The sequence below is a fragment of the Parasteatoda tepidariorum genome, chromosome 4 (genome assembly GCF_982258835.1).
Source record: "Parasteatoda tepidariorum strain Cologne lab strain chromosome 4, Ptep-v5.0, whole genome shotgun sequence".
Lineage (NCBI taxonomy): Eukaryota > Metazoa > Arthropoda > Arachnida > Araneae > Theridiidae > Parasteatoda > Parasteatoda tepidariorum.
In genome coordinates, this window is record NC_141758.1 from 5,118,953 (window position 1) to 5,143,827 (window position 24,875).

At 29.3% G+C, this 24,875-nt stretch overlaps 1 protein-coding gene across 1 annotated transcript; it reads right to left on the reverse strand.

Moving 5' to 3' along the window:
* Positions 1-1,112: 1,112 nt before the first annotated feature.
* On the reverse strand, positions 1,113-23,321 carry eIF3j (eukaryotic translation initiation factor 3 subunit j). The gene is made up of 9 exons (XM_087160550.1): positions 23,266-23,321; positions 23,091-23,176; positions 21,642-21,693; positions 19,887-19,984; positions 15,507-15,615; positions 9,079-9,185; positions 4,091-4,148; positions 3,927-4,000; positions 1,113-1,318 (listed from the first exon to the last, which is right to left on the reverse strand). Exons 1-9 carry the CDS (start codon positions 23,288-23,290, stop codon positions 1,208-1,210), a joined length of 720 nt encoding a protein of 239 aa, XP_087016676.1. The 5' UTR covers positions 23,291-23,321; the 3' UTR covers positions 1,113-1,207.
* Positions 23,322-24,875: the final 1,554 nt, after the last annotated feature.

A 24,875-nucleotide genomic window follows, 5' to 3' on the forward strand; every position in this document is an offset into this window, starting at 1 on the left:
GCTTAAAAGTACAAAGTTACTGAAAAATAATAAAACTTTTCTATAAGGAATTTTTTTTTTTTTTTGTTTTAAAATCGGGATGCTCAATGAAAAATAATAAAATTTACACAAAAAAGTTAAAAATTAATAAAGCAAAAAATATTCGAAATTCTACAATAGACTTTTGTTTAAAATGAAAAATAGTTTAATTAATTTAATGATAAAAAAACATCGGTTTTTTTATTCGAGATTTTTAAATCAGAATATTATTTTAATTCAAATTCTCGATATAATTCGTAATGGTCAAATATGGATTCGAAATTTCACATAAATTAAAGCATAATTATAGCTTATTTACATAAATTAAAGCACTTTTAAATATTTTTATTTCAATTCTCAATAAAATTGCGATCCTGTAAAATTAATAGAATACAAAAATCAAAACTTACCAATATCATTCCAGAAAGAACTTCCTTTGTTGAACACTGCTCTGATTTTTCTGAATGATTCTTGTTCTTCAGTTCCAACATCCACAAAAAGGCACAAGAACACGAAGCGTTCATTGGAGGATAATCACGTGATGCTTGAACGCGATGAAGCAGATGCGTTTCGCTCCGAAAAACTAAACATAGCGGAATGGGAAGAAAAGAGCGGCGACGCGCGACAAAATTATTTTCCAGAATTGACGTGAAATTCCCTGAGAATTCCCGGTTTTCCAGTGGTATTTCAAAATTCCCTGAGAATTCCCGGTTTCCAGAGTGAGTGGCCACCCTGTATGAACTTAATTAGTTTTTAAGCAACTAGCAATTAAAAATTATCAACAATTTCATCTTAAATTCATTTTAGGAAAAGTAAAAATGTGTTTTAAAATCAATCCTGTCCCACAAAAGATAACTACCACGATTTCCAATTTTTACTCATGACAAGAATTGTTTTCTCCAATGCAATCAAATTAAATTTTTTTTTTTTTTTTATTCTGTCAAAGTTGAATCATATCATCACATGATTATAAATACATTTAGTGAATAGGTAGTAATGCTAAAATCATTTTAAATTAAATCATTTTTGAATGAAAGCACTAAATTTGTTTTAACTTTTTACTAACTAAATGTTCAAACTAGAACAAAACAATACAAATTTTTATAAATTTATTGAAAATCAACATATACAGCATCCAGATATTAGGAGAGAAGAAGCTATCAACAATTCAAGATAAAATAAAAGAGAATTAAATACAATCCTCAAATTCATCTGCATAGTCTATTATTGAATAATCATCATTTCTAGTAAGTTTTAGACTTGCTTTTTTAGAACCTGGTTTCTTCTTCCCCGCTTTTGCCTGAAAAGGTAAGAAATACTTAACTAAATTTAATGATACATATGCAGCATTAATTAGTGAAAAATAAATCAATTAAAAAATGATAAAAGAGAATTAAAGCATCTCAATTTTAACTCAACTTTTTCTGACATAGAGGCCTATTGTTTAAAAAAGTATGACATTTAATAAAATGGCATCGACTTGTATCTTTAAAAATAGCATTAATAGCACAAAAAGACCATCTATCAAAACAGCTCATTCTAAACTAGGTCTATTACGAAAAAAGTCCGATATAATATTATACCATGAATTATTGTTATTAAAGTATTTCTTTGAAAACTCAATAGCTAACATAACTTCGGCCACAAAACAAACAAATGTATCAAAACGCAGTTTAAAAAATTTAAGATGTTTAGCAGCTCAGCTTCATGTTTGAAGTTATGTAGCAATAATAATAGTTATAAATGATAAAAAAAAAACTAATAAATTGATTACTACATTTAATAAAAGTATTTATTATTTCTGAACAAATTGCAGAAAATTTTAATTCTTCAGTCATGAAAAAGTATTAATATTTTTTTAAAATTATTTTTCAAGAATGAAGTAAAATTCTATAAATTATAGACTCAAAAATAGTTCTTCTCTTTCCCCTGTCTTGCTAACTCCTCTCCATTCAATTTTCTACTGTCCATTTATCTTTCATTGCAGTCTATGACATATGCGTGTGTGTGAGGGAGAAATTCTTGTTTTTAACCCGTACACACACATAGCTGTACTTATCTGTATAGGGTTTCCTTCTTTCTTTACATTTTTTCAAGAAAAAAAAAGATGTATTAATAAATATTCTTTGTCCTTCACACCAGTTTTAATTCTTTGAAGAGGGCAGAATAAATTAATATGATGGAGAAAAAAATTGACATTAGTTGCATTTGTTTTAGAAATTTTTTAATTATTAAAGCAATATGAAATAAAAAAAAATTAAATTGTAACATTCATTTTATTATAAAATAAAAACATCAGAAGGTTGAAGTTTGAGTAATAAATTTCTCGTACTGGATTAAAAAGTACCGAAGTAGAATTTCAAGTTGAAAACGTTATACAATATAACAAAATGATTAACCAAGAATTTGTGAAGATTCACAAATAAGAAAACAAACAATAACGAGGTGTCAAAAACTCCCAGGCACCCGATTGCCTAAAACACTGTTGCCGGCAGCTAACATTTTAGTACAGTTCTACACAAAAGTAAAACACTTTTGCACTACTTTTCCTTCCTAATTTCCAAATTAATCTAACAATAATTATTATGAGTTTCATTAAAGATGAGTACAATACAAATAATATCTCAATATACATAAATTTTTTTGAGAATTAAATTAAAATTTTTTGAAAGTTAACTTGCACTTTTATATATTACATTAAACTAAATCATTGTTTCTCAACGAGGGCGGTGGGAGTATACTGAGGGGTGGTGAACCTGTTTTTGACGGTAAGGGGCAGATTACCATGTTTTGTCATTATTTTAAATTTCCCAAATAAAATTATTAAATTAATATAACAAATTAAGATTTTCTGATACATTTTTACCAGCAATAAAGCAAATTTTGGGACACCTATTCTCTAATGCAAACCATGAGTGATTTGGTTTTGCCTCTGACGAAAATTCAAGAGAAAAGCTCTTTCAGTATGTTCTCTTGTGTTTTTCATAATGGTTTTTGTTGGCTGCCTTTCAGTTCTATCCCTAGCTTTGACTCGACTTCATTAATTATTTTGTCAGATACCTGCGCGAATCAGCAGTAAATTATTGACTAATTTTGAGTAATAGTTGATTTTCTTTCATCGCTTGTATTTTACTGCACCCAACAATGTCGGTTAACAAAAAGTGACGTCAATACAGTATCACATACTTGACTCTCGGATTTGTGCAATCGCCGTTGAACTCTCAACTACCCATGTGTTTATTTTATAAAAAAGTTTTATCTAATGACGCAATGAAACCTACTCGTTTGCAGGAGCATTTACAAAAAAATTCATCCCTACAAACAAAATAAAGATTTATCATTTTTCACAAATATCAATAAGAAATGCTGCATATTTTCATTATCCTATTTATTTTGATTATAACAAATATACTGAAACTACCTGCCAGGAGAAAAGTATCGAGTTAACGTACACATTTAATTTTTTTAAGAAACTAAACAAATTTAACACATAAGAAAATTGCTTTAAAATGTTGCCTCTTATAATTCAGTACCCCCCCCACATCGTCTCCATAATCTAAATAACTGGATTTTCACAAAGGGGGGGGGGGTGGTAAAACGCTCTTTAAGGGGACGGCAACGTTTAAAAAGTTGAGAATCTATGAACTAAATCATATTCTTCACAAAAGACCAAGAAAGAAAAAACAGTCTGTAAAATATATATATATATATATATAAAATATATATATATAAAGTTTTGAAATTGTTTAGCAGTTAGCATAGCAATGAAATAAATAAAATATACATGAATATCAGTAACCTTTATTTACATCTTTCAAATCTTTTTATTACATCTTTTATTTACATCCTTGGTATATTTTAATAAAAAAAAATTAAAATAAAAAAATAATTCATTAAAAAATATTTACCTTTTGGGCTTTCACTTTCTCATGTGCTAAGGCATTTAAAGTACTAGTTATTTTTTTGATATCTTCAGGACTCACTGAAATAAATTAATATTAAAATTAGTTAAAAACTTTAAAAATTAAAACATACATTTTTCAAAGTAATTATGTAAAATAAATTTTCTTACCATTCAAGCATAAATCTCTACAGAAATCATCCAAGAAGTTTGGAAAATGAGGAGACTCCTAATAAACATTAAAAAGAAAAAGAGTTTAAATTAATTTCAGGATAGTAATATTTAAGATAATTTTTGAGTTTCCAAAAGGCAAATAAGTTCACATATTAGAATTTCCAAGTCAAAGTTACAATTTATTATAAAAATATCTATCAGATACTGCGTGATTGACAGATCTCTACTGGAAAATTCATCTTGAACTAGTGTTTATTGGGCAACTAACGAAAGCAATAAATGAAACTGAAGCCTATTTATCAAAATAACTCCCCTCCCTACAGAATCTAAAGTTGCCAAAAAAAAATAATAAATAAATAAAAATAAATACAAAGAAAAAAAAATAGAGATTTTACTTTTAGTACTTTTCCTATCAACCCCAGTCAAAACTTGTTCTAAATGTTTACTCCACACCACTAATTGAAATATTGTAACCTTAATCGCATACAGTGCTACTGACTAAGAGAATTCAGACAGATAATACATAAGTCATGGCGAGTAGCCAAATCTTTCAACAAAAAATAAGCACTATATACGTAAACAAAATGCAAAATAATTTTCAAAGACTTTACATGATCATAATAAAATAACCAGTTTCTGACAAATAACTCTTTTTCTTGATTACATTAGTCACCATAAAAAGACAGAGATTCGATTTCAGAGCGAGGAAAATGAAGCCAGGAAATGAGAATTTTTTGCAAAATGCAGCCAAGTTACAAATTATAGTGCAAGAATAATTCCCAATGAATACAGCTCAGTATATGCACATGCAGACTCGAGAGCATTTAATCAAACATGCAAAATTATTGGTGCTTTCTTACGCTATGGAACGATGGTAAGCCAAAATGCATTCTGTTTGAATGATTTGCGAAAACGTTGAATAGAATAATGTGAAAACCACGCTTTTGCATATCACGTGGCGAAAATCAACAGGGTCTTATTTTTGAAAAGGGAAAAATCAAGCACTTTTTAAAAACGCTATGCACCCTGTAATTGTCATATTTATTAAAAAATGTGGAAACTATTTGTTTTTACAAGTGTTGATCTGTTACACAAAAGTATTTTCTTTTATTTAAATTCAGGACTGAAAACTAAAGCTTTTTGCAAAACACTAATAAAGGGTTGTACAATCAAAAACTTTCAGAATATTGGTTAAATCTATCATCATTTTAAAAACTCACCACAGGAGAACTGAAAGAAGGTGGCCTTTTATAAAAAATTTTGGAAATCATTCACATGTAATGGTGTGGAAAATAACTTTGATTTTTTGTTAAAAAAATTAAAATATAAACATTAAAATATAAACTTTGCTATCACTACCAGAAATATTTCCACAAAGCATAGAAAGTTGGCAATATTGTAAATTGATGTTGTTTCATAAAATGTAAACTTCACAAAAAGCAATATTTCTAAATTTTCATTAAATAAAATACATTAGATTCACTGTTAAATATGCATTATTTGATAAGTATTTTGCTTAAAAAAGAAAGGTATCTAAAAACAAGGTAATTTCCACTTACACATAGTTGCTACAGAAAAAAATGAACAAACAAAATAATTGCTTTTAGTAGCCAAAAATATGAAAATAGTTGCAGAAAAATTTAAAAATAGTTGCCTAAATAAGAACAAAAATATGACTAAAATTCTAATAAATGACTTAATTTTGATATTCCATGATCCATTTAGCCAAGTTCGTGGTAAATATCATAATTTTTATATAAACGTTAGTGTTCTTGAGCTAAATTTTTATTTAAAAAAAATTAGTATAATTGCAGAAAATTAAATACTTTTAATAACTAGAATTCATTAAAAAAATACTTTTTCATTAAAAAAAAAACATTTTTTCTAAAAAAATTTCCCTTTCATAATTAATTTAGCAAATATATATACAGTGAAACCTCCTGTTATGGACACTCCTGCAAAACGGATGCCTCTCAATACGGACATATTTTTAATTCCCAGGGAATCTTCTATGAATAAACCATTACGTACATTCTCCGCAAAGCGGACACTCCCGTAACCGGACGCGGACAGTCATTTCGATCCTGAAACGTTGTTTTTTATCTCTACAAACCGGACACTACTTTTTCTAAATAAATTGCAAGCTAAAAAAAATGCAACTTTTCACCATTTTTAAAGCATGTAAATAAAACTTTTTGCCTTATCCATAACTAAAAATATTGTTAAGCTATTTCACCACCAAGAAATCAATCTTTCTCCTGTCACCTTGCCTTATCTTTGTAGAGAAAGGAGAGAAAATGGTACTGCACTCCTGAAATAATTCTTACATCGGCATCTTTTCATCTGGACCACACAGGTTATGAGACCCCTCAGTTGAAATGACTTCTCTCAATGCTTCTTCCCCATTGAAAATTTCTTTAATTTTCTTATCAATTTGAAGACTGTATTTAACACAACTGGGGTGAAAAAAAGAGAACAGAAGTATAATCTGTGGGGTGTTTATATAAATGTAACATTTATTCAGACACTTGATAGCTGATCAATTGTGAATAATCATCTCCATACGTCCTCATGACTTACAGGTATGCATTACTTTTTTTTTCTGTGAATCATGGGAGGTTTATTTTCCAAGAAGGTATTAACCATGTTCCCTATCAAATGATAAGTAAGTGTAAGGGGATGTGAACCTAATAATTGAAACTGACAGAGGACAGTACGCTCCTATTTGGTATCATATGTCTAACTTGAGCATCTGTGCTAATAGGAAAATTATATTTATTTATCTGTAGCTACATCCAGAATTATGTATTTATATCAAACTTCTTTATATATTCTTTTTTATCTTTCTTATTGTTTAAATAAATATTCTTGTAGATATTTACAGTATCCTTGTAGATATTATTTAATTATTTCTACATCTTTGAGAATATTCTAAAAACAATTTACGGTGCCCTTCCCGTAAACGGACAACTCTCATAAACGGACAAATTTTTTGGTCCCATGAACGTCCGCTTAACGGAGGTTTCACTGTATATATATATATATATATATATATATATATATATATATATATATATATATATATATATATATATATATATATATATATATAGGGAAAAGTGATTACTCAAATACGAAATTCATACATTGTAATATTGCATTAAAATATTATTATTATTTTTTAAAATCATGCAGAATTTTGTAGCAATAACCGATGAAAAGGCGATCAAGAAATGAAACTGACTTACAATGGAATCTGTACAAATTGAACGAATTAAAAAGTGATAACTCGAATTTGAAATTCAAAATTTATTATTTTTTAGGGAAAAAAAAAATTCAGTGTGTTCAAAAGCTCCCCACAAGCTGCAGGTTTTCAACCCAATTTATGCTAAAAAATATCGCTAGGAGAACAGAAAAGTTTCCCAACAGTCTCCTTTTCCGAAAATGGTTGCTTTTTAGCCTTTTCTGGCAAAGAAAAGTCGCCAAAGTCAACTAATGCTGAATATAGTTGCATTTTAGTCGCCTGTGGCAATCCTGCAACAGCATCTTCTTAATTATTGTTATTTATTTTAAAAAAAGTTTTGATTATAATTATAAATACAATTGCGTGGTTACTTCACTTTTGGTCACTTACTAAATGAAGTCACTGATTATTATTATTGAGTATTTTCAACAAAGAACTGTAATTTTTTTTGGAAAATCTACAATTGGTAAACTCAATGTAATTGTCAAAACACAAAAAATTTACACTTTCACAACAATAAGCTATGCTATTTCAAACGCATTTAAAAAAAAATTTTTTTTTCCACGAAGACTGAGAAAAAGCATGGTCTCCATTTTGTGGTTCAGTAATTCAAGCACCATACAGCATATTGTTTAATCAAGGTTGACTTCACTTTTGACCCTCTTGCTTTCTAAATAATATGCATTGAAGAATCACATGAGACTTTTTCTGTAGTAATTTATAAGCTTTGAATGAACTTAAGTTTAGAGCGGCTATTTATTTGTGGTCAAGAATCTGTACCAGATGGCACCATGGCCTCAAAATTGCAAGATGGAAAGAGTTTGTCTAAAATGACCATCAGAAGGAAACAGAAGTATAAGAATTCATAGAATTGCAAAATTTATTTCAAATTTAGTTAACACATGACCATACCGACCAACATTGGAGAAATAAAATAACGGAGATTTTACTAGTGACATTTTTAAGCTACACGTAAAGTTTTGATACATCATGCATAATCATGTAAAATTGGAAATAATATAAGCACTTACATATAGTGAAGTAAAAAATATGTGTAAAAATCTTAATCTAAAGAAGATTTTTTTAAAATCATTATTTAAAATTACTTAAACTATAAACACTCAACATACTGCAGTACTGGTAATAGCATCATCTGTTAAGGAATAAGAGGAGTATATTTGCCAACAGCAGATATTTCACCAGCAAGTTTTTTTTTTTAATTTCTTCCACAAAGACGGAGAAATTTGAAAACATATGGGGAGAACAACATTGGGTAAACAGGAGATAGTTGCATACAGGAGTCTTTGTTAAAAAACAGGAGACTTGGCAGGTATGCATGGCTGTGATAAATAAGAGAAACTATAAAACGATGTTTTCAAAATAGCCATTATTTACAGAAACAGCTGGGAACAATCTTAGGACAAAATTAACAGACAAGAGATATTTAAGTTGGAATGGTCCGTATTATTTAGTTTTTCAGTCAAAAGTGCCATCCATTGAATAATTTTATTACCAATTTTAAAATTTAGTGAGATTAAATGCATGTTTTCCTAAACAGAATGCAAGAAGTTATTACTTTCTATCTTTCTCCAATTATCGATTGATTTACCAAATCTTGAGTTACTTATGTGCTCAATTCTTACTACCAACTCAATATTACAAAATCAAAAACGTCAAGAAATTATGTTTGAGACAAAAGTGAAAAGAAGAAAGAAGGAGAAAACAAATTTAAAAAAATTACCTCAGTCTTTTGAATTTTATCTACAAGGAGTTTTCGAAATTTATCAAAATCTTCTTTAGAAGACGGCTGGAAGTTGTCTATACTATCAGTGTCATTCTCTATTACACCTGGAAAAAAAAATTCTGCTAGTTATTACTTTCAGAAGACTTTGCTTATCAGAAATTTTCAATTTCTTTTACATTTCATCTATAACTTATAATTAAGCCTTAAAAAATAATTAAATAATCATTGTGTCAACAAACTTGTAAGAATCAGTTATCAGAGAGAGTAGCAACATTTAAAAAAAAACTTTTAAGCACTTAAATTCTTTCTTCCTATTAATGAAATTTCCTTCATATATATATTAACTAAAGGCAAAATAATTACCAAAGATTATACATGACCATGATTAAAAAATTAGCTTCTGACAAAGAACTTTTTTTTATTTTATTATATCAGCCACCACAAAAACAATTTATGCACAATTTTAAAAATATTCAATATTAAGCGAATAATACTTTACGTAATTATGTAAAAAAAGTTGCTTCTTGTGTGTTTTGTAAACTATTTAAGTGATGATAAAATATTTCAAAAAATTATTAATTGTACAAAAATTAAAATTTTTGCATTATTTTAGTTATACATAAAATCAGCATAATGGTTTCTATGTGATAAAATTATAGAAAAGTTGTGCTTTTAAATTTCTCAAAATCTATTTGACCTTGCACATCTAAACTCTGTCATTGAAAATAACGAACTTATTTTTTTTCTTTGCACAAATTACATTTGATCTGTAATGTATAAAAAAAAACAGTATAAATTTTTAAAAAAAATTTTCTTTTCAGACTGCTCTTAAATTAAATAAAAAATAATCTTATTATGTTTTAATCTGCATGGGAACTTTCTTGGAAAACACTAGTTTAATAATTGCTCAATGTTCTGTCTAATTGATTTTAGGCCCGCATTTTGATCCATATAAATGTGCCCACTTTTTTTAAGAAAAATTTATTCATTGTTTCTAAATAACAATTACACAAAAAAATTATATCTGTTTATAGGCTTTATTCTGATTACTAAACTAAACTCAGTGGCGCGACAGCCCATAGAGGGTCAAGGCCTACAGTGCCCATCTTAGTTTTCTTGACCTTGGGCTCTGGGGTGCAGGAGCAGATGTTCTGATTAGGTGGTCAGCTGAACCCCCAGTGTTTAGTTCCTAAGCATGCTTGGTACTCATTCATTGACCCACTGAAGGGATGAAAGGCTGAGTCAACCTTGCCCGGTCCGAGGTTTGAACCCAGGACCTGTGGCACAGGAGTGCTACCACTCAGCCACCGGGCGTCTATTCTGATTACTATTACACACATTTGCTTTGTTAGGATTATTATCAACTAGTTAAATTTTATAAGTTTCTCTTCTTTTAAAGGAAGGGGAGTATTAATAAACTTTTAAGTAATTTTAAAATTATTTTTAAAAATATCTTCTTTTCTTTAAATGCACTTTTAAATGTTTCTTTTCTAATAAATTTCAGTATAAATTACAGAAGAAATATTTTAAGCTGTTTATAAAAAAATAATTTCTTTTAGTTCAAATTTTTTTTTTTGAAAAAAATTATTATTCATAATCTACAAATTTTTCTCTTATTAAGATGAGAGAAAATTACTTTTTGAAATATACACATAATATAGCATAAGATGGTAACTTAAAAATTGTTGAGGATCATATTCAGATATTACACATTTTGATAAATTTTTATGGTGTTAAGTGAGTGCCCTTTTAAATTTCAAAGTGTATCAGTCAAAACTCAAAGTGCAAATGAAGCACCCTACCCTTTTTTATTCCTAGGAAGAACTCTGTAATTGCGTGCAATAATTTTTCTTTTGATTTGTTTAAACAGTTTCAAAGATATTACGAAGTACGCAAAAAGTACAATTTACTTTTCGCTTGAAAAATATAACAATCTTTGAACTGCTCGTAAGACAAACTATTAAGAACAGATTTCCAAACAATATCCATATTATAAGGGTAAAAAAAACTAACATTTTTAAATGTTTTCAGAGTACTAATGTTTCTGTCTTGATTACATAAAATATCATCGGCACAAATTAAACAGAATAGTTGAGTTTCATTATTATGCATAAATAATGTATATTTGTACACGAGATTAAATGAAAAGGGGTTTTTTCATTTTGCGCACAGCACACAGTTATAAGCATTGCTATTTTAAAGAATCCCTTAAATATTGAAAAATTATTGTTATTTTTTTACAATATTAATTTAGACAAGTAAGAATCTTAATGTATATGTCTTATGGAGATAATGACACAACTTTGAATTATAAGGGCTATTCAAGGAAGCTGATATCAACAAATACATCAAAATGAGTTGCTTAAAGCCTGTGGGTCACATCTGTCAGATGAACATTTAAGATCTTCAATTACAAACCAATGTGAGAGGTAGGCCTAAGATCAGATGGCTTGAAGATGTGAAAGAGGATTTCAAAATCCTAAGAATTATTAACTGGAGAATAATAGCAAACAAAAGAACAGAATAGACAGTAGGTTCTAGGGAAGGCTCTGGGCCACAAAGGGATGCCAACAGAAGAATCTTAACGAGTATGAAAAATGTGATCTTGCCTAAACAGGGTGGTAGAAAACTGTTAGGGTGAAGACTTTTCCATACCCATTTTGATAAATTTCCCTGATTTTTTTTCAGCAAAGGGCGCTGTACTCTTACAGACAATATTTTAGGTTCTTATGTCTAGTGAGCTCTCTCACTATTTGGCTAGTTTGTATTCACTTGTTGGCAACTTTTTTTCCAGCTATCATTTCATTCACGTGATTGTACCTTTTTCGAGTGTTGAAACTTTCACGTATATCAGGTTGTACAAGATTATTTCAAATAAAAAAAAATTTAATATGAAAAAGAAGATATGTTACAAAACAAATATTACCATTCAATGAATAAGCTTTCTTCCAGTTTAATAATGCACATGAAAACCATCACTCAAAAAATTATAGTAGACAAAAATAACAGGAGCGAGATAAGAATTACCTAGATAATTTATATTGGTAATAGCGAAATAAAAATACAGTCAAATCAAGATTGACAAATTAGTGATTTCTTCTAAAATTAAGCAAACACGAATGTTCTTTCAAAAATTAAAATTATTCTATGTGATATTGTCTTTATTTACTATTTACCTAGATCAAATGCCAGAATAAATATCTTATAAATTTAAACCTATGTTTTGTAGGATAAACAAGCCAGAGGTGACTATCAGTGCAACTTTTCTTGGTGCGTTTAAGGGCATTTGTTTACTCTTATTTCCGTATTGAAATCATACATATTAGGTGGCATAAATTTTATTATTAATTTTCTGATTATGCCTTATTATTATTCATAAAATATAAACACTTATACCTGCTATTAGAATTGAACATAAATATTTTTTATTAAATTATAATGATTAAATTATTATTACAAGACCATTTGTGTAGAAAAATATTGGACTTTTGTATACCTCTAACTTGAATTAATTCATTTTCTTTTACTTTTTGGGTATTTAAACTCTTAGATTTTTCTAAATTACTAAATATGTTTCCCATACATATATGCCAGTGATTCTACTTTCGCACTGCAACACGTCAAATACACTCAAAATTGCAGAAAGGACACAAAAAATACATTTAGATACTTAAAAAGAAACAACACACCTGCAGATTTATGTAAGCAAAATTTGTAATACTCCGACAATTAACAAACCGTGCCAATCATCTGCAGTTACTGAATAAATTCCGACGTTTGTTTACATGGGCGTCTGCTTGGGCCTACAAGTTTGCGACCAGGGAGCAGAGTTGCCGGTTTTACTTCACAATTAAGGATTAGCATATATTTATCTTTCTTTGTGTTTTTCAATGGTTAATATTAGACATCTAGTTGTTGGCCTCAATAGTATGTAAATTCTATGTTCATAATTAGAGCTCTTTATTTTTTTTTAAAATCTCAGCTTATTATTTACTTATATACGTCATTGTCCTACAGACAGTCATCTTGAGTATATGAACTGCTTTTTAATGTCAACTTGTTCCTTTTACCTCGCATCTTGTTTATCTTTAAATCAAACAACATGCTTTACTCGACTTGCACAGATATCTGTGCGTCTAGAAAAAGGGATCATAATTTCTCGATGTTTACAAAGATAGAGACAAAATGTTTAAATGTTTTAGCCAGAATGCCTAGTTTTATTTTTAGTTTGGGTTGAAGCAATTTGTTTAAAATGCTAGTACAGAAAAAAAAGCTTTCAACACAACAAACCAGTTTGAACGGAATAATTTAATAAAGGAGTGGAGTAAGGCAAAACCTTTCATATTGGAAAAAAAAAAAGATTAATTCTGACAAAAAGTAGAAAAAATTCACCTTTTGCATGTGATCGGTGAATTTCCTACAGTTTTTACAATTGGTTTTTCAGTATTGTCATTGATTTACATACGGATTTTAAAATTCTGATAAATTAAATAAGACATTACCACAACGTGCCAAATAGGAATTGCACATTTTGTACGGATTCCATGGTATATCCATATGATGATTTTATCGGCTGTAACTGCTATTGATTTTCAACCCCTTAACTCGGATAATTTACAAGAAAAAGGTCATAAAAGTGACTACTTTCTTTATCAAATCACAAATACACATTTGATTAGTGCTGACATCTAGTTTAAAATAAACTATCTACAATTATCTTAAAAATATCCTGGTACTGCCATCTAGTGTGTAAAATGAGAAATAAAATGTTTTACGGGCATAAGAAATGAATTAGTCTTATTCTTATTGGCGCGTTACTACTGAACACTCCTGACCAGAAATATAACGGGAGCGAGAAATAGAGGGCAAAACCTCACCACGTCATTTTCACAGGAGGGAGGTGTTAATTTTTTCATTATTTGTGAATTTTTAACATCTCGATATTTTTACGATGTTATTAAATACAATATGAAAGTTTTGAACTGTGCATTTGACTAACAACTTTTTGACATGACACACAATTTTGCCTTGAATCCAGTTTTGAGACGACCCCTTTCTGGACAATACATTTAATTCCATTGTCATGTGTTATACCTTCATCTACATTAGACATAGGAACCCTAATATTTAATAGTAATACAGTCAATCCTCAACATTAGAAACTCTTAGGTTAACACTATAATTTTTATAAATTGGAAAGAATTTTTTTTTCCAAACAATTCAGTCAAAACAATAACTGCTCTGACATTTTAAAAGTTTTACGACATGCATTTATTTCAAAACTCAAAATTTTTGCTTTTTAATTTGATTATACAATTTGCTTAAGCTCTTCTGTTCATCATCTTTACATTCTCCAGAAGTTTTAGCTTCTTTTGACAATTCAGACTACTTCCTCATAAATATAAATTTTTTTTCTATGCTATACACTTGTTCTTTTCTTTTAAAATGAATGTTTCAGATTTTTTTTTCAAACATATATAAATAAATAAAAAAAAACTCATAAGATTGAGCAAAAAAGAAATTAGATAAGACTGTGTAAGAATTATGCAGAGATCTGGAATGCAAAAAAGCCTTTTAAATTATCATTTTTAATAGTTTTTGATGATCAAAAATATATAATGAAAAAGGAGAGTCACTGGGAAAAAAATTTGGCTAAAAGAGGTTTTTTTCTATTAGTAAAATATCAAAACCTCACATTTTTCACAACATCTAGCCTTTTAAATTATCATTTTTAATAGTTTTTGATGATCAAAAATATATAATTAAAAAGGAGAGTCACCGGGAAAAGTATTTGGCTAAAAGAGGTTGCTTTTTTTTGTCAGTAAAATATCAAAACCTCACATTTTTCACAGTATCTAGGTTAGATTGCATTTGGTGCCATTAGATCCATCAAACCATTAGCAACAAATTTCAAATGAATTAAAGTACAGCTAAAAATTTATGAAGATACAGATTATGTAAGGCAATCAAAACCTTTTGGTTAACATACTGAAATAATAAATTCAAAGAGAGTTAATCACTTTTTAAGGGAAAAAAAATAAAGAAAAGATCAAGCAGTTAAAATGTAATGAAATAAGTAAAAGTATAAGAAATATTAAAAATACAAGAAAAATTCCTAAATAAGAAAACATGAGAAAAGGAAAATATTAGTTATTCAAACACAGAAGAGAATGTTTTTGCTGTAGAAGTGCCAAGAAATAACCAATAGGTTTTGAAAGCTTGCAGTATTTTAAAAACTTAACAGCATTCTACAATAACTAGACACAAGACCAACAAATATGAATGTTAAAAAAAAAGAATGATTTTAATATGCTACATGTAAATGACAATTTACAGACATGAGTATTAAATATTACAAAGCACTTCAACAGCATTAACATAATCTTTGTGACATAAAAAATATTAAGATTTACTACGCAACTAACCAAAAGTTTCTTTAGCTAATTGTAAATCTGCTTCTTCTTGCAGCTTTTGTTGTTTTAACTTATGTGCCAGCCTTTCTTGTGGAGTTAGATCTTTACTAGGTTGTTCTTGCTATTAAAAAAAATTGTTACATAAATATAAATAACATTAAAATTAACTTGAAATGTGACAATTCCACAATTTTTTTAAAAAAGGTTTTGGCAGTTATTGTTACTGGTTTCCATATGGTTTTTATAAATTCCAACAATTTTTATGATATTATTATGAAATTTGAATCTCCAATTAAATAATCACGTCCTGAAGAGCTCTATTTAAAGCTGATAGTATATTGAAACCCCCAGGAAAGACCACCTCTATGTAGAAGACCACCTAAGAAGACTATAAAGACCACCTCTTCTCTATTTACGCCCACTTTTGGGAGGCACAGAATTTCTTCTTTTTAAGAAAACTTTCAGGAAAGATCTCCCCCAGCGGCCGGGAAAACCTGTGTATCGAATGCGGGAAAAGCCAAATAAGGAAACAAGAAAAAATACCAAAACAAAAATTGCTAATAAAAAAACAGGAAGTGAATTAAAATGCATTTAAAATATTTGTCCGGGGCTATTATTTGGAGAGCTGTTTTTGACGATCTCTGACTACAACCTCATGTTGCAGTCAGAATGCACTAAAAACAATGCTATAAATTTGTTTTATTTTTTATTTTTAGAGTTGAAAATTAAATTAGGAGAAAAAAAAGTCTTTTGAAAAAACTAAGCACCTATAAAAAAACTCTTCTCATTCCTTAAAGGTAACCAATTTTCACGATATAAAATTAAATGCAAACTTTAACAAAAAAAACAAACATAACTGTTCATTCATTTAAAATAACTCTATCATTCATAATTGGTAAATTTGTTTTTCCACATTACTATAGCTGTAGGGGCAATTTCTATCGACACCAAATTTTATTCATCGATCATGTTTTCATGAATCATTTGCGAAAAATCATACATTTTTATAACATTTTGCAGCCAATGGAAGTAACCCCTAAGAAAACATCCATTAACAACCATTTTATTGTGGAACCGATAGTGGTCGCTAGCAAAAGGTTTCACTGAATTATACATCCAAGTGATGCTTCAAATGTTTTCCTGCAAGTGTTGCTATCAACTTTCACAAGGTTTTTAAAATTTCAAGGTTCTTGATTTTAAACAATATGGGAAATATGGATAATTTAATAGTACAGAGGAAAGTCTCATATCCGGATTCGTTGGGACTTTCCCGGAAAATAGATTTTTCGGATAATACGCCAGATCATTTATTTTAATTATTTTATTAATCACAGCAAAACTAATTCTAAAGACACAGTTTAAACAGCAATTCAAAAAATTACTAAAATTGATAAATAAACAGTAGTTATGTAGTTAGCCGGTTAATACAAAGACATACATTATTTTATATATATATATATAAATATAAAAAAAAAAGAATCTATGACTTAAGTATTTAAAAACAAATAAAAAAACAGAAAACAGCACATTTCTTTGATTCCAATATTATGCTTCTATTTATAGTCAAAGAAGGAAATAATCTAAGAGCCCTTTATTAAAACTAGCATGAAAAGATGGTACAGTAGAGAACCATTTATCTGGTATCCAAATAACCAGGAAAAATTTTGATTGGTTTTCCCACCATTTTAAACTAGAACGATTATGAAAAAAAAGCGGAAATTGAACTCATCCTTGAAGTTGAGTAGAGGAAAATGTAAGGATGGGGAGAATTTTTTCCCCCGTTTACCCAGAGAAATGTCATTTTCTCCATGACCTTGAAGGCAGGGAAGGGAGGAATGTTTTCCTTTCTCCTTTAGGCCGTCAATCAAGCTCAAGGGTGTGGCATGCTGATTTCGTTTTCTGTTTGATTTAGGAGGGAGTGGGGAAAATGCATTGCATGCATATCAGTGAACAGAAGATGAAAGAGAAAAATATATTTATCTATTATATTATAAAAATATATTATTAATAAAAATAAAATCTTTTTCTTCTGAATAAATTTTCATTCTTTGGAAGTGCGGTATCATTTGCAAGTTTTTATTGATGTGAAATCACATCTGCTGTAATTAAATATCGTGTTTTTATCAACAAAAAAAAAGGAGAATTGTTTATTAATTTAAACATAGGATTATTTTATGAAGCAGATTGCAGTTTTGTTTTTCTGATTCCACTACGTTTGATATTTTTTTCTTTTTTCGATAAATTTCGCACTTAATAAATTGATTCTTTTTATTCATAAATTTTATTATTAGGTTTTTTTTTAAAATTCCGTTGATCTTGCCTTGTTCCGGGTTTTAATATTTATGCTAGTGCCTTTTTTAACTATTGTTTTACTTAGTTAATTAGTTTTCCTTTTATTTTATCGTTTCCCCCGTATAATTAGGTATAAAATGTTATTTAACCATTGGTTTCGTTTATATTAGTTAATTTAGGAATTGTAATTATTTTTAAAAAATAAATACGAGAATTTTGTATTTTTTAAACTTGTTTATTTCTTTTAAATGTTATTTTTTTACCATTTTTTATTTTTTTTTAAAAGTTAGGAGTACTTTTCTTTTTTCTCTTACTTTATGCGTTACACTTTTCCCTTGTAATTCGCGTTCGATAAAACATCGATTAACGACACTTCAATCCAAAAAACCGGGAAATTCAGACATCCGGGATAGCGATGGTCCTGAGCATCCCGGATAATTCGTTCTCTACTGTACTACATTAAAAATGGCTAGTTTTATATTTTGATTCACTATATTCTTAAGAAAGACTTCTTCTAAACTAAAATTGTTCCATTTGAATTAAAATTTAAACCTAAAAAGGGGTTAAACTAGGCAATATCTCACCTCCCCCAAAAGCCCAATAAAACCCACTGAGGATGGGGGTTTCAAAAAACTCTGTTCATAATACTATGAGATCTCTCTTGACTACTATGCTGTCATAAATTTTGCCATACGATACACAGGTACACACATATGCGGACCTGCATGTTTTTGAAGTCAGGGGTCGGTACATAAATTTTTTGAAAGGTCCTGTTTTTGAAAAACTATGAAAGAACTATTCATAATTTGTGAATATAAAATAAGCGTTAAGTCACATTCATTCAACCAGGATCCTGCTTTTGTGCAAATAGGGTCCTGTTATTGTAAAAATTGCTAAAAACCTTTTCAAGAAGTTTTCAAATTGTAAATAGATACAAGATTCTGCTCAACAAGTGCTGTTACAAAATTAGAGATACAACATAAATATTTGGTATTTAGCCTATATTGCTCACCACAAAATATTAATTTCGAACAAATAATGGAAACAAAATAACTCACATTTTCAATTAACACATTTTAAATAACACAATTTAGTAATGTATTTCTTTTAATGTGTTACGTATTAAGTAAACTTAATTTTTTTTTAATTTTATAATATTTTATTTAAAAAATTGCCAGAAATTAATTTTTAGATTAAACATAAATTAATCCATGTGCACACAATGCTTGTAAAAATAGAAATATTTTATTAGAATACTACATTTGAAAATTAAACTAAGGGAAACTTAGTTTGACTCAAATGGTCCCCCACCCCCGGGAAGGGTTTATTCAATTAACAAAACAATGAAGATAAACAAATTTGTGAGAGGTCCGTTGCCGGACCCAAATTTCTTCTTAACAGACCCCTGATAGTATAATTAAATATTAAGTAAATATAAAAGCTTCATACAAATCACTGAACTACTAAGTCAAAAGAAACAAATTATTTTCAGCATAACTAAATTATATAATATTTAAAATTAATATCACTTTCGAGCACATGGATTTTGTGCAATTATTCAAATATCACTTCTGTTTAAGTGGAATTTTACCCAAATAACTTATATTTTCTGCATCATCCCTTGGAATCCCCAGGACGATTAAACACCCCCAAACGTTAGAGTGAGAGTAAAACAATAAAATTTTTATAACATATTTTTAAAAGCTAAGAAGTGTAGGTCTACACACATGGACCGTGGTAAGGAAGAAGATATACTTTAATGACAAAATTATTACATTTACAATTAAAAATTATACACAGTTTTACTCTATATGTGGTGGCTTCCTGTTATAAACACAAAACACTTCAGTTATTTTAACATTTGTAACATATATATTCATTATAAATGTCTTGCAGAAAGACTTGAGTTTAGTCACAAAAAGCAGAAAAAAATTCCGCCCCAGGTGGTTGAAATTACAATTTATGAATCAATATTCAGCAACAAAATATTATGATAATAAATTAACTCACCATTTCCATCACTAATTTAAAACTCAAACATATTTCATGAATATAAATAATTTAAAAATGGTGTTGATTATATATAATAGGTCTACATACTAATTTCATTTTTTCTTCTATTTCTTTTCTCCTTTTTTCTTCTTTTTCAGCTATAATTTGTGCTAACGACTTTTTCTTCTTAGCTTGTGTAGCAACCACTATTTAAAAAGAATTTTTTTTTTAAGATCAAAAAATTTAAATTGGCATAAAAAGAAGATCAAATTTATTTCTTGGTCTTAAAAAACTATTACATCTGAAATAAATAATTTTTTTCCTTAAAACAAATGAAATTTTTTTGTCCTTTGATGGTTTAGGTACAGTAAAATATACCATAATTGTTATGAAAGGGAATAGATGTGTTAAATGCAGGGTTACATAAAACCAAAAGCTTTTTGCATGTACAAAAAATTTACCAAAAAACTTTCTACAAAAAAAAGTCTAACAAAATTCAAAAGTATCTGTTAATTTCAAACATGAAAAAAAAGTGAGTAAAACTACTTGGCATAAAGAAACAACAAATTATTTATATACTTGTATTAAAAAATGTATTCTTTGTTAATTAAGTAAATAATGGATTCTCTGCTAAGAGTAAGGGAGGCATTCATTCATATGAATTATATTTGAACACAGAAATAAGAAAGGCTGTTTCTTTAAAAAATCTTTTATTTTTCTCCACCACCCACCCATTAAAAATGTTTCTGCAAAAGATATTGTTAATTTACATCGCACTAGAGCTACACAATGGGACATTGGTGACAGTCTGGGAAACATCCCTGAGGATGATCCGAAGACACGCCATCACAATTTTGATCTTCACCAGAACAGGTGGCACCCCCGCTTTGATAGCCAGACGACCTGCACACGAAGTCGAGCACTTTACGGTAGCACAGTTTAACAAGGATCAATACCGCACATCCTCGGTCCCTAAGCAGACTGATCCAAGTGGTCACCCACCCGCACACTGACCGAGGTCAGTGACTTGGGTGCTCTGCTGGGATCAGTCCACTGCGGAATGCTTCTGCAAAAGAACGGGGATCTTTGTGCAGAAATAGATTCTATGAATCTGGTCATAAGTAACATTTTCTTCAACATCAAGATTAAAAATTTAACCCAAAAACAGTATATTATATTTCGTTTCAATTCCTTACATTTAATAGTAGGATAAAGTATCCGAGGGGCCGTGTCAACCTAGCGGTCAGAGCACCGGATTTCGGTCTGGGGAGAGATCCTCGAAGCCGAAAAGATCTATCGAGTTTGTGAGCTATAAGTGCTAGTAAAATCTGTGCAATCGAAAGTATCGCCGTTCAATGGCTGAACACTACCATGGTAATAGGATCTAGAGAGAATTTCTTTTCTTTCAGATCGATGTCTAAATTATGAAAGTGGCCTCATAAATGAGTGGTGCTGCCATTTAGCTGGACAATCTGATCTAAGCCCCACTTTCACCTGACCGGTGTTCTCCTGTCAAACAAGATGTACCACTTTCTGACTTGATTCGCAGACAGAGGAGCTTGCCTTGTCCAGTTGTCATTAGGAACAATACATGCATGATTTTTCACATTTTCCTTTTTCCATTGCATAAATTAATCAATGGTAAGCAGTTAATAATTACAGGAATACAAAAATGGAGAACAAAGAAATACATAACATATTAAAATACAAATAAATAATCCAATTGAAGAGAAAAAAAAAATTCAAGAAACTTTTTATTTTTTCAGATCAATTAAAAGTTTTAAGAAATATTTTTCTGATAGAAACATTCAAAGTTAATTTTTGCTGACATACAATCCCTAAAATCAAATTTAACAAACTTACTATTTTGTTCTGGCTTTTCCTCTTTATCTTCCTCCTCATCATCCCAATTATCCTACAGAGTGGAGGGAAGAAGAAAAAAAGATTAATTTCTTAAATAAAAATTAAAGTCAATATTAAAAAGAGACAGCATCACACAATCTGGAAAAATTTATATATATACATTTTTAATTAATTGGAGCACAGAATATTATAATTGAAACCAAAATTATAATTTTTTCAACTATTTTATTAAGGAGCTTTTGTATGCCTGTTGATAAATTGACATAAAAATTTCTGTTAATATTTTGTGCTAATATCATTTTTTTCATTTGTATTTGTTATTATCATTGCTTTCTTGCTGTAAAGGGGGATATCACCGTATCATGATCTGTCACACCAACTACAATCGCCAATTTACACTTGCAAATTAAAAAAAAACAAAGCATGTATGACCAGGGGTGGCCACGCGTTATACCTTTCGAGTTGGCTCTTTTCGGTCAGGTTTTTTTTCCTCTGAGACTTTATTATTCTGTCACAGATCACAATACAGACATCTTCCCTTATAAATTAAATACATTTTGGTTAGCCAATACAAGTGAAAAGTCACCAATAAAATAAAACCCAGCCAACTATTTTCAAAATTTTTTGGAAGATTTCAGTATTGGGATGAGCCGTAGAATAATCTTCTAGAAGTGCAGGTAACATCCCAGCAGCGTCCCCGCTTAACTAAAAAACATTATAGGAAGGGGAAATTGATATATTGAAAAATATAACTCACATCAGCCCCCGTCAAACATTTACCTATATCTTATAAAACAATTTGCAAGTTTAAAATTCAATTGAATAAACTAAACACATTATCATACTATGATGGATTTGAAATTTTACAAACTAAAAAATATGATACTGCATAAGACTGTAATAAACATTTTAAACTCAAAATCACTTGAGCAAATCATCCTTTAAAGAATTAATAGTTGTCAAGTAAGCAGGTACCAACTTAGACCTGCCACACACAAAATAATAATAAATAAACGGTACATAAATAGTAGCAAACATGTCAACGCCATTTATTGATATGAAGAAAAAAAAACTTTTTTTATTATAAATCTTAACTGCAAGATGATTTATATTTCATAAGCATAGAAAATCTATTAATTTATTAATAAAAATGACTTTTAACTACTAAAAAATGAAATTATCTAATATCAAGAATTGAACAGTTTCAATTTTTAACACGCTAATTTAACATTAAAATCACGAAATGTTATTCTTATAGAATGGCACTTTTATTTTTTTTTTCCATCTTAATGAACATGGTACAACGTGTTAACCTATTTTTACAGAATATAGAAGGGACGATTATTAGCACGAATATAGAATCGAACTGACATTTAAAAAACAATATGATTTAAAATATCTTGCTTGGCACGCATACAAAAATAATTGATTAATTTTATAAAAACTTACTTTTACATCATCATCTTCGTCTTCTCCTTCCCATCTGTCAGTGTGTGGAAGAGGTTTTTTAATAACAGGCTCAAAATCCTCATTTTCTATGAAAAAGAATACAATTCGTTAATATAAATGAATTGTCATCATTATAGATAAATTGAAACTAATATACATATAATTAAATAATAACCCCAATCAGCTTCACCATCCGCCATGTCTACAGAAGAATTTTATAAATATGAAAGGAGAAAAATGTAGATAAAATTTGTTTGCTTCAAAACACTTTAAAAAATTACATGAGGTGTCAAGACATGAACTTTTCAATACGTTTCTCGCAAGATGACAGTGTAATCGATAAATGAAATTGTTGTACTGCTACGTCTTTGAAATTTGGCATTCTCACTGCATGCATTACACACAACGCCCTGATTGGTATAGATGCGATGAAGATTTAAGGTCCAATCTTACAATCTTTTTCACATGCCGGAGAAAATCTAGTTGATTGGTTAACTTTTTAAACCAGAAATACCAATGAGGCTCCTTCTCCAATCTCCAAACTCACATATGCTATTTTTTTTCTTATACAGTGTAAATGGCTCCTATGGCTCAATCTCACTAGATGCGATTTATTTCCCATGTAAAAAAAAAAAAAATTCACATGCAAACCGAAACTTCCAGATTCTATTTCGATTGCAAAAAGAAGGGGAAAAAATCGCATCTATTGAAAATGATATTTTATTTACGACAAATTTAATATGATTTTTAGGTAGGTACTTACGTACTTTATTTACGTCACGCTAGAGCTGCACAATGGATATTGGAAATGGTCCGGGAAACATCCCTGAGGATGATTCGAAGATATGCCATCGCAATTTCGATTTTCTACCGAGGTGATGGCTCCCCTGCTTTGATAGCCTGCTGACCTACCCTCGAAGTGGAGTACTTTACGGTAAAACAGTTTAACGAGGGCTGATACCGCACCCTCTGATCCTAAGCAAGCTGATCAAATTGGTTCCCCACCCACTTACTGACAACAGCCAGTGATGCCTGACTTTGGTGTTTTACTGGGAACCGTGTCTTTAGAAATAGTCCCATGCGATATCTTTAGAAACACTGAGCTGACTCAGAGCTGCGGTTCTATTCTTTCGTCCTCGTAATGATAAATATCGGTAGTTGGTGCTCGTGGTAGCATTTCGCCGAGCTTGCCGGAACCATTTTAATGCCGAACCAGTGGTTAGAAATAATTGCCAAATTCTATGAACCATAGAAGGATACGAAGGATGTTAGCCGTCTCAATTTTCTATCTCAAATTTCTATTTTCAGGAACCTAGTGTTCAATTTTAGTAATCAAATGTATGTACTAAAAGGACTTTACAGCACTTTAAGTGCTAAAATACATGTACTAAAACAAATTACGCTAAATTCGGCTTATGCTTTTGACCTCACGTCAAATAAAATAAAAAAATTCTCTCAGGATTCCATTAAGATCTATTTGTAAGCATAAGTAATTATCCACAGTAAGTATTTTTTTAAATAATATTCAAAATTAAAGGTATATTGCTATAATAAAAAATTTTATGAGTTCACAACCGTAATTTCGCTTACCAAACAGACTGAAATGTTAAATACAATTTATGTTTTAAATAAATAATCTCGAGATATTGAAGCGATAAGATATTACTTGGTTAAAAAACTTCATTCACTTAAAAAAAATATAAAACTTGAAAATAACAGTCGGCATGTTTTAAGCCCTCTAAAATAGGTTCTCACCTTTATTTTTCCATTTTTCGGTTGCAACTT